Consider the following 15,005-nt stretch of genomic DNA (forward strand, 5'->3'; position numbering starts at 1 on the left):
TAATCAGGAGATTTTATTTCCAAAAGTGCTGCTCTTGGCATTTGATAATCCTGCATTTGGTGGTGCGGTTGACAGAGCTGTTCACAGAGTTTTTATTTCACTTATGCAGTGTGTGCACCTGTTGTGGGACCAGCTAAAACGGTTTTCGCTCTTGGTATTGGGCCATTCTGCTGATCCAGTGTGTTATAAATATTACAAGGACGGGGCTGTTTATACGGCAAGATAATACAACATAATTTGACTAACGAGCTCATTTCCTATTTAGTCCCTGTAGCCTGAAATAGGAGTTAAAAGTTCAGTCTGTGGTATCCAGGTTATTACAAAATATGGCCAGTAATTATTTAGAATATGCTCTGTGTAAGATATACTGGTAAGAGCTACATCTCTCTTGCTTAAGCTGATCCTGGTGGGAGAATAAGGACGGATGGTATCTTCCTAAATAATAATAACTTAAAGTTGGAAACTTGTCTCGTCCTATGAGATCACTCCTGCACTTGAGCCAGCTGTAACGGAGAGGCGCATCCTGTGATTACGTAAGAACAAATGTGAGAAGGAACTGGGCACTGTGCATTTCGCCTGAGTGACATCGATATATTTGAAGCATCTGTCTTTCCTTCCACCTAGATGAATGTTTGTTTATTTTGGCCTCCGATGGGCTACTGGTTCCCAATAACTACTGTGTCCAAAGACAACCTGTTTTTGGGGTCAAATACTCCTTAAAGGTTTATCATACCAAACTATTACCACATTTGCTGGGGAATCATGTCCCAATGTGCCATTAAATTCTTGAGTATAATTAGTTTCATTACCAATAAAATGCAATATCCTTTCATTAGAAAATACCTAATCAATCATGTTTTATGCCAAAGTACCATGCACAGAGAGTGAGATTAGTGGACATTCTGTTCCTTTCCATTGTTATACCCATCGCACATGTATTAAGCACCTATGTTAACACGTGCCAGGCAGAGCTCAGAATCAGAAACAAGCTTTCCTGACTCTGCTCTTTACAATCTATTATTATTATTACTTTAAAAACATATATATAATACTTCCTGTATGCCAGACACAGTTTTAAGCACTCTGCAAACACTAAGTCAAGGTATTTTTCTGGGTCACACAAATAGTGCTCATGGAGACAGGGGATTCGAACCCAGCAGTCTGGCTCCAGAGTGTGTGGCTTGCACTACACTACGCTTTGTCTGTTATTTCCGGATAGCAATCATGTGTATGCAATGAAAAATAGGATATAGTTCCTGCCCTCAGAGGGTTTACAATCTAAATCTGTTTCTTCATTCTCTCCATACTTATCTTCAAAGATCTAGACAGAGCACTTCGGCTCATTTATGTCCTAGATCGCTTCATTTATTAAGTGTGCGTGCTGTGCACTGGAGAAGCCCAGACAATGCAAGCTGCCTGTTACGGAGCTCACATCAGGGGCAGGAGCAATTTCATAAGTGCTCAAGGAAGGATGTATTTCCATTAAAATTTTCCAGAAGAGATCATGTGTGATTGGAGTTCGCTAGGTAGATGAATGGAGAGAGAGGAAGGCATTGCAGCTGGAACGCACAGAGGTATGTGTAGGAAGGAGCAAGGTGGGATGAGGAATGGAAATGATAAAGACGGTGATACCATCAGAGACCCAGAAGAAAGGTCTAAGTTGGAATGACCTTATATGCCTGGATAACGATGTGGAATTGATTCTATCAAGTAATGGGAAATAATGAAGTAATTCAAGTAGTGAAAACCCATGACACATATTGTGTGCATAAAATGGACAGTTGGATTCAGAGCTACCACTGAAAATCATTTAGACTTTCGGTTTTGTTGTTTATCTTTTCCCCTTCATCCTCCTCCAATCCCTTTCTTTTTCCACTCTGCTTCACCCGCTTCCATGTTTTTCCCTAACCCCAATCCAATCTCATCACTTCTTCCAGTAATAAAAAATGTCTACTTTATCAAGGTTTAATCTCAAGTTTTCAGAAAAACACCCAATATCTGCCATTAAAGCATAATGAATGTTGTCATTCTGTCTATTGGGCTGTCGGAAAAGTCATGACACATTTTTGCAATGAAAAACAGAAAAAATATGTCATGACTTTTCCAACAACCCAATACATCAGTTAGAAAATTCCTTTTTGTTAATGGAATTTCAAACATTTTGAGAGAGAGGAATATTTATATGGAGGACAACATTGATGGGAGAACCTAAAATTATGATACTTTGATAGCTCCCCTCTTCTCATACTGACATGCATTCTCTTTTGTTGTGTCCCAATTGAGAGAAACAGTAGCATTACTCATGTTTCCCAGGGGCTCTGAGGCTGCCTCTCAGCTCTACCCCTTCCTAAATGTGTCCTCCCAGCATAAAATCCTTCCTCTGAGCCTGTTGCCTCTGTGTTTACCTAAAAGAACTGTTATGAGATAATGCAGCTGGAACTACTTTATAAAAGCTCCGTGCCGATGAAAGGCATTGCTGTTAATTTATTGGGTTGTCAGAAAAGTCATGACATATTTTTTCGATGTTTTTCATTGTAAAATGCGTCATGACTTTTCCAACAACCCAATATATTTTCAGCTAGAGTTCAGCTCTGTATTTCTCTGTATTCCTCTAGGAACTCTATATTTTAATGGCCTAAAACTTTCGTCTTTCTGTAATAGAGAGAAAAATTCAGCTCACATTCAGTTCTTGCATAAAAAGGGTCTTTGTCCTTGTCAGCTTCTCATAGAATCTGTCTTTCGTGTCTCGAGAAAAATTTAAAGAACTTTCTGAATGGCCCTTGATTTGCATTAATGATGTCCTTTAGGAGAAACGTGCTACTTTTTCCTCTTGAGTTTTTATGTCTTCTTTCTCTTACAGGTTGAAGAATCAGTGGAGACGCACTTTGGCAGCCATGGCAAAAGAGCCATACTCTACAGGCCCTCTTCCTCCAGCAAAACGGAGCTTCTGCTCCACCAGCAGCTTCTCACTCAGCTTCACTACGCCGTTGTCATCATTGAAGAAGGGCTCAGTGCTGACATGGGGCTGAGGCTGCTAGAAAGAGGTAAGAATAAGAACTAATTACCAAAGTCGCTTGACATAGAACATTAAGTCATTTCTTGAATGTGCTACTGTCTTCCTCTAAAAATTTTACAGAAACAAATTTTTACTCATGACCAGCTTTCATGTATCATCGAAAACTTGGCTTCTTTTCTGTTTCCTCTCAATTTTTCTTTAGCTATATGTTTTTATTCCTGAAATTATTTTGTGTAAATTTTTGTAGCATTTTGGTGTTGCATAGTTCATGGTTAAAGGCTACATTAAAAAAATGTTTATGTTTATGAGCCTGAAGACATGTTCTGCCCTGCACCGAACAGCTCCGTATTTTAAGAAAATTGCACTTCATCTGACTGTAAGTAGGATGTGCTGGGAATTGTTTTAAGAAGCCAGCTTAAATGTGATTCACGGATTGTCTCTAACTGTGAAAGAAGTGTGGATATTTCTCACACACACACACTTACTAGTCAAGGACTTTTATTTCTATCATTTAAAGTGAAAAATAAGAGACACGTTTATAAACAAGTTATTCGAAAAGAGAGTTGAATAGATGATGAGGGTCAGAAAGGGCAGTAACAGTAACAGCTAACATTTCTTGAGCAACCAAATCCTGTGACAGATGCTATGTTGTACTGTGTATTCAGGATGTCACTTAATCCTCACTGAAGCCCTGAGTCCCCTAAGATTAAGAAATATTAAATCCCCTTCCCCATATTCCAGAAGAGGAAACCGAGGGTTCAAGAGGTGAAAAGACTCACCTTGGATCTTAAGCCTGGGGCGAGGCAAGGGCAGGATGGGAACCCCGGTGTTCCAGCTTTTACCTCTGTGCTTGTCCTCTTCACCTACTTGCTGCATCAGACTCTATTTGGCCACAACTTTATCATTATTAGATCTACAAGGAAGTGCAACACTCATTCAGCATGAGCCAATCAGATTTTTCTCCTTAGAATGACACAATTTATCTATCTATTTATTTATTTATTTATTTATTTATTTATTTATTTATTTATTTATTTATTTTATTATCCAAAGGAAGGGGAGAAAAAGCATTTTGCATCAGCTAATCTAAGCAGTGGTTTCCTTTGGGAGGGAATAGTCAGATCCTGGTCTCACAATAATATTATTCATTTTTCATTTAAATTTCAAATATCTTGCCATCATTATAGCACTTCTTCAGTGAGGTGCCTCTTTAAGTGCTGGGTTTATGCTGGCGAATGAAAGAGGTTGGAGGGACATTTAGCTATGATCACTCTTTACCACAGTCACCTTTTACCACATTGGCAGTGAAGTTGTAAGCTACTTAGCTAGCAAAGCTCCCAAGGAACAGAGCCCAAAAGATCCACTTTGATGAAAAGAAAGGGCCTTGAAGTGTGCAGAATATGGGCTGTGAGGACGGATCTGCAGGAAGGCCATTTGCTGGTCCCCACCTCCTGGGAGCAGTAAGGAAATCTAGAGCTCTGGGCTTTGGAAGCAAATGAGAAAAACTAAAAGGGGAGATGAAAGCTCTGGAATATCAATGAGAGCTGAAAACAAACTTTAGAAACCTCACTGGGGTGGGTTCTATTAAAAAGGGCCAATCAAAAGTTCTAGAATACCCGTAAATGATATTGTCAGAAAATGGTTTATCAGAATAGGTGTTAAGGAAGGATATAAAACGTTTAATCTCCCTCTCATCCCACACAGTATTTTAGCCCATCACTGCACTAGGTGACTGTGTAATAGCGCCCACGGGCCCCGTGAGCAGAGTGCCTGAGACACGCAGGGCATCGGCCCTCGTAACTCACCACGACTGTGTCCGATGCCTGTGCTCGTCTGCCTCTTTGGTGTTGCTACAGACTGTATGGGCCAACATGGGTTATCTGTGCATTTTAACTTCAACTTCAATTTTCTCCCATTGCGAAACAGAGAAAATATGTCTCCTCTCTCCCTTGATGTTTTTGGGTCAATTTTATATGAAAAAATAAGATTACTTGGCAGCTTCCAAATACCAAGAAAGCGCAGTGACAGCCTGCAAGTGATAGAATCTGGCAGCCAAAGGGGCTGCTGGGCCCACTAGTATAAGGTGACTAGATGGTGTCACCAGAATTTGTCACCGTAAACGCTGACTGGGCTCCTCTCCCCCACACTCCCTCGGCTTATAAAACATCCACTTCCTAACTCTTTCTTGTTATTCTTTTACTCTGTATAATAGGATATTATTCCTGGGTAGGCCTTCAGGAAGGATAGCAAATTCAGGAGTGTGTTTTGTTTGTTTTTCACTTTATTTTGTAGTTTTCACCAAGAGCAGTGTGCATCGAACACCCTAAAAAAAAAGTTCTGTGACTATAATCTAACACATCCTTGATCATCTAGCATAGAGGAAAACAAACAAACAAAACACAAAAAACACTTTTTTATTTTAGCTTGTCTGCCATAGATACACATTTAATCTATGAATTATATTTGAATTGAGGCACTTGTGACAAAAAATATTTTGTAGAGGTTAGATTCTTGTAAAATTTGTTTTGCTTTAGGTTCACATATTCACTACATGCTTATTTCACTATATGTGTAGCAGCAGAAACTATGACACCATATAGGCCCATTTTTACAAAGTACCAACATGCAGACGACATATTTATAAAATACATTCTTGGTCATAGGAAATTAAATAGAAAACGCATTTCTCCTGTTCTACCTATCCATTCCTCTCCTCTCCTGACTTGACTCCAATCACTTCTGCTAATATCTTTCCTATGACATCTTTAGTAAACATTTATTGAAATGAGAAGTAGAAAGTCTCAGGTTCTAAGTTAGTATATGGCTAGTTCCATGCTAGTGACGTAACGGAAGTTGGTGGCTCTATTGGAAAGGACCATAGGGCAGTGACTATAAGACCTTAAACAACTAAATTCTCTGAACCTTAGTTTTCTTGTCTGTTAAAGGTAGTAATGGTGTTTACTTCACTATATTATGTGGTGGAATTTAATGACTTTGTCCACCCGCATCAGAGTTCTGAGAGAAGACAAAGTAAAATCCAGCCAGCATTTTTCTCACTCGATAGTCTGGGATGGGGGCCCAGAAATTTATATGTTCAAAGTGGAAAGTGTTGTCTCATTGGGGAGCACTGTCCTAAGGGAATTGGTTTGAGGAATAACAATCTTTAGAGTTAATTTTTGGAATAAAATGATGTAAAAGTCAGCTCTATAATGCCATTGCTCTACTTAAGATTTAACTGTATAGGTATTTACATGCATTTCATCTTTAAGCTGATTTTGTGAGCAGTAAAAGGACAATTGTCTTTGGATTTAGGCCTACAAAAGTTAGCAAAATGTCAAACATATACTTTTATGGTCCTTTAGTCCCTTGCTTTGGAAAAATATATCTTATGTCTCTGCAGTTGTAAGAACATATAATTCTTTAAAGAAGAGGTAGAAGAACCAATCAGTTATTCCCTTTCCTAGATCTAGGTATTATTTAGTAAATTAGTGCTTTAATACATGGAATAGCTTAGCAGCCTAAATGAGAGTAGATGTTTTCCAGAAGTTCACAACTTATTCCCATGGTAACATCCAAGTAAAATAGTATGTGGTCCAAGAGGCTGACTTAGTAGATTTTATCATTGGATACAATTATTTATGTACACTTGAAGAGTAATGCATACTTAACAATTTTCTGTCCACTTCTGAATGCATCTTGCACTTTTAAAGAAAATGTATTGTACAGTCCGTGTGAAAAACAAATGCCAACTCACTGTCAAAGCTACAGATTTGGAGTCACTCTTAGGGTTTGAAATGACTCTTGTTTTTATAAGTTGGGGTTTTCACATGGAATGTTCTATGAAGAAAGACAAAAAAGTGAAAGACCATATCGATTTTCTTGCCAGGGGTTGGCAATAGATGCTGCCCACTGGCCAAATCTGCCCAACGCCTGTTTTTGTAAACAAAGTTTGATTGGAACACAGCCACACATTTGTTTTCCTGCTGCCTCTGGATGCTTTTGTTCCAATGGCAGGGTTGAGCTGCTGCAGCAGAGACTATATGGCTCTTAATACCTAAAATGCTTACTATTGGACCCCGTACAGAAAAAGTCTGCTGACCTTTGTATCTACACTAATTCTGGGTCACTTGATCCCTTACCAAACTGATGATTAAATTCTGGGACTGAGATAGTTTAATTTTTTTAACCAAACCTCCTTCAAAAGGATTTGATGGTTTGTAAGAAAACACATAATTTTAAAATCACTAAAATGGAAATATAAAAACAGGGCTCAAACTGGATATGGATATCTTAGCTGTCATAGTTTAGGCTTAATTTTGGCTTTGAGATTTGGAGTACCCAGAGTAACAGGGAAAGAATATAATTTTACTTTCATGTAGAAGGGAGCATTCCAGCTCCTTTCCCTAATCTCTCACATGCCCAGGTGGTATGTTTAAAACAACTTTCTCAAAGTGATTATTAAGTAGACGACACTACATTAGGTAATGGATCAAAGACCAACATTTCTATTGCAAATGAATGGATGTCATATCATGGTTCACATAACGACCTTCTAACACGAGCTGAGAGCGCAGCATGACAGCATCATATAGTGAAGGTAGGTCTGTGAAGGGCTAGTTAGGACCATGATAAATAATACTTACTGCTATTCTTATGGACATTACATTTGATACCTTGTATTCTGGAGAATGGGATTTTAAATAATGTTGCTGCACAGTCTTTTTTCCCTCCCTAATAAGGACACTGTAATTTACCCAACTGTGTTCTCGGGAAGCACTATTAATAGCATGACAGATAAGATCACTCCTTCATGTGGTGGGGAATCTATTAAAAAAGAAAAAAAAAGCCTGTTTCCTTTCCTGTTTATAATTTAATAAATTTTTTGTTTTCATTTATATTCGCTTGCACTCTTTAAAAATGTCCACCATATCCATGTATCATTTGAAATTTAGTCTAACTTTGAAGGTTTATTTATAATGGCTACTTGCCAATAGCTGTTTCTGAAGTTTGTATGGAAAAGAAACATCTACAGACCAATTCTAACTTCTGTAACGAAAAACCTACTTCAGATTTCTCTGTAGTTTATTTGTATTCAAAAAGAAGCTATAAGGAAGTTGAGGTTTAAATTACCCGTAAGTAAGAAGAGCTTCACCACAATAATCACTTTCTTGTGGAAGTAGTAGACTGGTGATTCAAAAGAATAAACTCTGGAGTAAGACTGAACCTGGGTCAGAATCCCGAGTGTTCCCTTTCTGTGGTTACATAACCTTGGGCAAGTTACTTACCCTCTCAAAGCCTTGCTTTTCTCTCTGCAAATTGGTTGTTAAGTTCCTTGAAGCTTGTTCTGTGAGTGGCACCCTGTAGGCACTCCAAAAATTGGAGAGAGTATTGTTACTATTGATAAGAACTAGTTACAGAAAGGAGGTTGTAAAAATTGCTTTGTGTGGAGGTATTTTTAAAACGAGTTCTAGGGGGCAGCCGGTTAGCTCAGTTGGTTAGAGCGCAGTGCTGCTCATAACACCAAGGTTGCCGGTTCAATCCCTGCATGGGCCACTGAGCTGCACCTTCCACAACTAGATTGAAACAACTACTTGACTTGGAGCTGATGAGTCCCGGAAAAACACACTGTTCCCCAATTGAAAAAAAAAAATGAGTTCTATATGAAGTAACAAGAGGATGCCATTGCTGGATATTTGGGGATAAATAAATTTTTTAGGTGTTTTCAGGCCACTCTGTCTCAACTTACATGTTCTCCTTGAAGGTTCTGGGTTGGAAACACTCCTGGAACCCCAACACAGAGTTTCCTGGATCATTCCAGTTGGGAAAAAACAAACAAACAAACAAAACCCTCATTTTTGAAAAATCTGTACGTTCCTTGAGGTCAGGGGTCATGTCCTGTTTATTGCTTAAAGCCATGCCCTCCATGTAGGGGTACTCAATACATATTTGTATTGCAAATGAATGGATGTCACATGAATGAGTGAAAGTAAAATGGTGCGCCAAGATTTGGGCCCCTTAAATAGCAAACTACCTCAGAAAATTCCCATGAACACTTAATTGATAAACCTTTACTTTTTATATAACCTTAGAGCAACAGTGACGTTCTACTCATGCTCCAATGTGCTCTTACAATGAATAAAATGCAGCCAGAAGTACAGTAGTATAGAGGGTTGATAATTTATACAGCAATGCTTGTAGACTGTTGAGGCTTTTAAGGGCTTGTGTCCATTTTTCAGAGTTCTTCATTTGCTTTGAAGATTCTCCTGTCACATTTACGGGTGTCACTCAGCCTGTTGGTTCGGGGGTGGATGAGTTTAGTTCTATACGAATTCAGTCTCAGGTGTTGCGAGCTTTTCATCTGAATGTGTTTAGCAGAACCTGGAGTGAGTAGAGAGGCTAGGGTGGGTGACGAAGTATTGGGGGTTATCTGTTTAGAGGTGATACTTGAGTAATCGAAGGGTTAATATTCTATAAAACAATGGAGCACTCAGTGTTACCTAAAAATGCTCTCCAGTAAATGACATGTCAAAGTAAGCATTTAGTTTTTGCTGCTCTTGAACATAGAAAGCATTAAGGGCCACCCTGCCCCATCATGTCATTTAGGTCCCTTTGTGTCCTCTGTGGTATGTTCCCGACTTCTGTTCTTAGCAGAGAATACTCATTTTATGCTCTTCCAGTCCCTCGCTTTGGAAAAACATATCATATGACCCAGGATTTTTATAACATATACTACTCCAAAGAAAAAGGTAGAGGCGTCATCAAATTATTGTCTTTCATATCATCCAGGTCTTATTTAGCAAGTCATTGTTTTAGTTCATAGAATGGAATAGTGGCATAAGAGAGAATAAATGTTCTCCAAAAGTTTTGAACTTGCTCCCAGGGTAGAGTCTAAGTAATATGTAGTTCAGGAGACTCTGACACAGAGCACATGTTATCATTGGGCCAGAATTATTTATGTGTCCTCAAAGAGGGCATATTTCTACGCTTGCCGCAAAAACCAGGATGGCAGCAGGAAGGAGAAAATAGATTGTTCCAATTGAAAAGAACGTTTCTGGGAGGCCCTGCAAGTAGTTGGACCAATATTTTTGTTTTCCCACTGTTTAACGGGATTCTTGAGTACAAGATTTATTTGTAGTAATTCTAGAAGGCGTAACTAGGACCAGTTTAAGGATAAACATTCTATGTATCAGTCAGAGTTATCCAGCAATGATCGAACAGCCCGTCTCAAAAAGTAGGAAGTTTTGTTGGAATGGAAGCATATTGGAGATGCTGCCGAGTGAGTTGCTTTATTACTCAGGAGAATGAATAAACTCACTGCCAAAGTCTTTTTCAAATTTGCAGTTCTGTGATTCACTGTAACATTTATACACACAGAATGAGAGAGAGCAAGACAAGATTTTAAACCTCCATCATTCTAGGGATCCCTCTTCTTTAGTCTTTGCTTTTAGACTTGTGTCCTGTGGGCAGAAGAGAAGAAAGGGGAGCAAAGCAGTGGAGAAATGGGGGTCTGGAGGCAGAGCTGGTGGTGGTCCCTTTTGGCTCGTGTCTTTAGAGACGCTTCTCCTGATGATTTAAAATGAGAGCCTAATGAAGGCCTCCTAGTCTCATTGCCTTTCCCCTCCAGCCGCAGGCCAGCACCCCTGCTGCTTTCCTGAGTTTAATATGCTGTATGACTATTTAGCAGGAAGACAGAAGAGTAAAGGTCACATTTAAAAGGCACAGTATGTTTTGCCTTGTCAGTATTTTTCCTAGAACACATTTGACATACGTTTTTTATTACACGAGTAATAGGTTTTGGACGGTATCAGAAGTGCTTCTGTGCCTTTAGTTAATCAAACTGGGGAAAAAAAAAAAAAGGAATGGAATCAAAGAAACCTACAAGCCTGCACCATTCTGTTTTATTGTATTATGACACACAGTAATTGTGTATTCGGGGTTATTATTGTCCTCAGTGCTCATAGAATTACTGATATATTTACGACCAAACAGAATGTGCCCTTTAATTGGCACACTAGAGCTCAAGGAATGTTTATTTAACCTTAACTCAGTTGAGCTGTTTATACTAGAGGGACCTGAGTTCAATTTACTTTAGCTTTTGAAAAAAGCTTTCTTATTTATAAAAGTGGAGCTCCGAGTGACCTCCCCGTCCTGATGTTTCTTCTACCCTCCACTGTGCAAAGAGAACAAAAAGCTAGTGTCTCATTTTTACTCCCAAGAAACTAAACTGCTTCCTTAAGTGGGTTAGTTCTTACATTGAAAATGGTAACCAGATGTTTACTGAAATCCTGAGCATTTCTCCTTCAAGCCCAGCTTCTTTCTAATTGTTTGATCTTTTTAAGTTTCATGGAAACCAGATTGGGTATGCGAATTTTCCAAAGCTGGGAAATGTTTCGTATAGCTTTGAAGATGCTGTCTCTGTGCTGTTTCTTTAAATGCACTTTCTGTTACTTTTGTTTTTTTGTTTTTTTTAATGATGCAACCTTGAAATTTTTACAAGTCATTTATTTCAGGTCATTGTTCTTTTCCTATTTCTTTAGAATGGAAAAGACTTTTAAAAAAAAGAAATTAGACATTTTTGTTTAATTTTCCAAAGACTAAACTGTGCTTTGAATGACAGATTTAATTTGTAGAAACAAATCCTACTCATATTATATCTAGATGAAGAAGGACTCCAGAGAAGGAAAACAAACCGCTTCATATGGGACCTTTCAAGTGACAGTGTGTGGATTAACTAAAAGGGAGTTTAGGGATTCCAGATACAGTGTGTTTACTATGCTGCTGTATTATCAGATTTAGCTGCCTGGCATATTTCAGACATTTTCTCCAATTTGGAGGGAGTTTGGGAGCTTCTAACCATATTTTCAAGACTGTTTCTTAATTTTTATACCCCATTTACTTTCCACTCTCCATGTTGCAAATATTGTTGAAACTTCCCTAATCATTTCCTTTTTAGACTTGACTTTCTCCAGTTCCATAGTATTTCCCTCTGGATAGCATCTGATTTTTCATTTTATTTCTAACTAAAGTTGCTCCCTCCTAACAGTATCTCTTTGTGGATGTCCAAACTACAGTTTGGGGAAAAAGACATAAGGAAAAGTAGATATGTTTTCCTTAGCAGTGTTTCTCCAATTAACCCTCAATAATCTTTCACCACCCCCCCATACATACACCCCCACCTCCCCAAAGTGTCCTTTCAAAATTTACCAAGAAACTCCTTTTTGTTACAAAATCCAGTCACTATATTTATGATTGCATTATTTTGGGTACAAGAGCAGATTTGAACATGAGGAGAATATTAGTGTTTCTCAAATTACCATATTCTGACATGGATAATACGCTCCCGTGTATAAGGCACACCCATGTTTTAGGCCCAAACTTTCAGTAATAAATCTTTTGTTTTAATTTTCCAAGGGATTTTCCAATAATTTTGAAAAATATCAGCTAGATTGCTAGCTCCCACCTAAAGTGTATGAAGAGAAATGTCGCGCTGTTCACGCTGTGGTAATTAAGTTAGTATCGCCTATCATTTTTTGTTTTTAATTATTATTATTAGTTTTAGGTGTATGCCTATCTTATCAAGTCACAGTCACCTACTCTGTGGACAATAATACTTCACTCTTTGTTTCACTTCATTGAATCGTTGGCTGAAATTACTTTCGTTGCAAGTTTGTCATAAGTTCAACAAAACCAATTATCTTATTCCGGCATAGTATTCTGCATATGAATATCGTTATTGATTCCTAGAGTTACACTTTTTACTTATAAGCATAAATAAAAGAATTATAAATGCTTATATAGACATGGAATTTGTACTACCCATGTATCATGCTCATCCTTATTGTTTCCTCACAAATTTGGGCAAAAGAGTATGTATTATATATGGCAAAATATAGTACATAAAATTGAACACTACTTTAAATAAGGCTGTAATGTGAATTCACTGGCCTAATTTCTCAGTTCCTTTGATCTTACTCTACTTGGCGAGATGTATGAACCAGAGTGAAATAAATACCTATCCTAGCACAGACGGGGATACTATGGGATCTAGAATATTCTTATAAACCCTTCTCTCTCTTAACTTCCTTAATACTGTCCTCTCCTGCTTCGCAAACCTTTCTGTCCCCTCCTTTCTCATGCCCTTCCTCCAAATATGTGCCTTCTCCAAGGCATTCACCCCTACTCATATTTTTGCACCTTCTCTTGATACTCCATCAAGAAATGTTTCTACTGTGAAGGTTCAGTAATCTCCTCAGGGGCTATAACCTTTAAACAGTGCCAAACCCTAATTGTCCCCGACAGGCAGACTTTGGGGGAAAGTCCAGATTTTCAAGGTACCTGTTAGATGTCCTGATTTGTGTGTGTCCCACCACCTCAGCATGTATAAAATGGAACTACGGTCTTCCACCACAACCTTATCTGTGGTTCCCGGCCACCATGTTTCTGTTACAACATTCATTTAGGCTCTGAAGTTCATGGTCAGGTTCTCTTTCAGCCACAACACACATTAGGCACATACTCTGCAACGTGTGCCTCCTCTCGGCCATGGCTCCACGATCCTTCCAGTTATGTTTCCTGTCTCCTGTGCTGTCACAGTAGCCACTCACATTCTCCCAGCTTCTGGCCTCTTCCTTCTATACCCCGCCCCCATGACTGCTAGTTTAATATTCCACAAGCACAGAGTGACTCACCTCACTTTCCTGTGCAGGAGTCTTCAATGGCATCTCATTTCCTCCTAAGCAGGACTCATATTTCTTAGCCCAGAATTCAAAGTTTGCCATGCCATGGTGTCAGCTCCTCCACACCCCTGCTGGAGCACGGTTCTTAGGCCTGTCCTCACCCGTGAGGTATCCAGGGAACTTAAGAATTAGAAAAGCCAGTGGATAGGCCCCACTTCAGAAAATTGTATCAGATTTTTGGTGAGGAGGATGGACCCAGGCATCACTATGTTTTAAAAAAGCTTCCCAGGTGATATGAGTATGTGGGTAGGATGGACAGTGACTTCTGTTGCCCTACTCACCTTTGCCTGATCACTTTTGAGAGCTTTCTACTTTGCATTACTATTGAGGTTTTTGTTGCCGATAGTTCCCTCCTTTCGGACAGTGCTTAAAATTTAAATTAATATATGAATTTACCCATAAGTGCCCCTCAAACTGGAATAGGTAAACAAGTTATCTGAGACTTCATCACACATTGGTCATATATCTCTGGTGCCCAAAGTAAGCTTGTGCTCTATTTCTTATAATTTTGGGGTGTTCATCTCATCACCCCTTCTATATCATAAACTCATAAAGCAGAGAGCGTTTTCCTTGTCTGTTTATATGCCAATCTGCATAGTACAGTGCCTTGCATATATCCAGTAGGTACACAATGAAATGAATGAGCAGTTGAAAAACAAACCCTACAAATACTCTAATAAAATAGCTGAATCTTTCCTTCAGATATTCAAGCATCATTTGCTTCTTTTGAAGTTCAGAGAAAAAAATAGTGTGTATGATTGGAAATAGCAGCATCAGAGAGCAAATGAAATATGCCCCAGGCTGCGTCTGAGCAAAACCAACAGAAGAACAGAACTCACGTACCCCCCGTGTTCTCTGTATCCGGGTTTCAGAGTCGGTCAAGTCAGTGATGTCTCTGGTTTCAAAGAAGGAAGAATTCCACCAACTAGATGATACCAACCTTTTAATGATCATAATAACTCACTTCAGCTTTTTCTCTAAGGAAAAATAGGAAAGTCACACGCGAATCTCATCATCTATGCAAGGCACTGGTCCATTTAGAGCAGGGAACTCTTGGAATTTAAAAAATCTTGTTCAGCATTCCACCTCGTTATCAGAGTAACCAAACAAGTGATTAAGGGGTGTAGAGGGCGGAGATGACTCTTGGGGGCCCTGCTCCTCTAATAGCTAGCTTTACATTTTGTAATTGCCAGACAGTAAAGGGAATCCCTGTCAAATGTTTGCTTAAAAACATGGTTTTGGTAGGGCAGTGG

At 38.9% G+C, this 15,005-nt stretch overlaps 1 protein-coding gene and 1 long non-coding RNA gene across 3 annotated transcripts in view; one reads left to right on the plus strand and one right to left on the minus strand.

The window, feature by feature from the left end:
- LOC109396421 (cadherin-like and PC-esterase domain-containing protein 1) overlaps positions 1–3,079 on the plus strand; it is a 27,807-nt gene extending 24,728 nt beyond the window's left edge. Inside the window, exon 2 of the mRNA XM_019668211.1 lies at positions 2,861–3,079. Coding sequence (XP_019523756.1) covers positions 2,861–3,061 — 201 coding nt within the window. The 3' untranslated portion in view covers positions 3,062–3,079. The remainder of the gene's footprint in view (positions 1–2,860) is intronic.
- On the minus strand, positions 2,953–14,742 carry LOC109396422 (uncharacterized). Of its 2 annotated transcripts, none has more exons than XR_002126846.1 (4): positions 14,596–14,742; positions 8,302–8,374; positions 3,796–3,929; positions 2,953–3,034 (listed from the first exon to the last, which is right to left on the minus strand). It is a non-coding gene; the product is annotated as an uncharacterized LOC109396422 (long non-coding RNA). The 2 variants fall into 2 exon arrangements; XR_002126847.1 differs by having other exon boundaries at positions 2,990–3,031.
- Positions 14,743–15,005: the final 263 nt, after the last annotated feature.

The sequence above is a fragment of the Hipposideros armiger genome, unplaced genomic scaffold, assembly GCF_001890085.2.
Source record: "Hipposideros armiger isolate ML-2016 unplaced genomic scaffold, ASM189008v1 scaffold_521, whole genome shotgun sequence".
In the NCBI taxonomy this organism is placed as follows: Eukaryota; Metazoa; Chordata; class Mammalia; order Chiroptera; family Hipposideridae; genus Hipposideros; species Hipposideros armiger.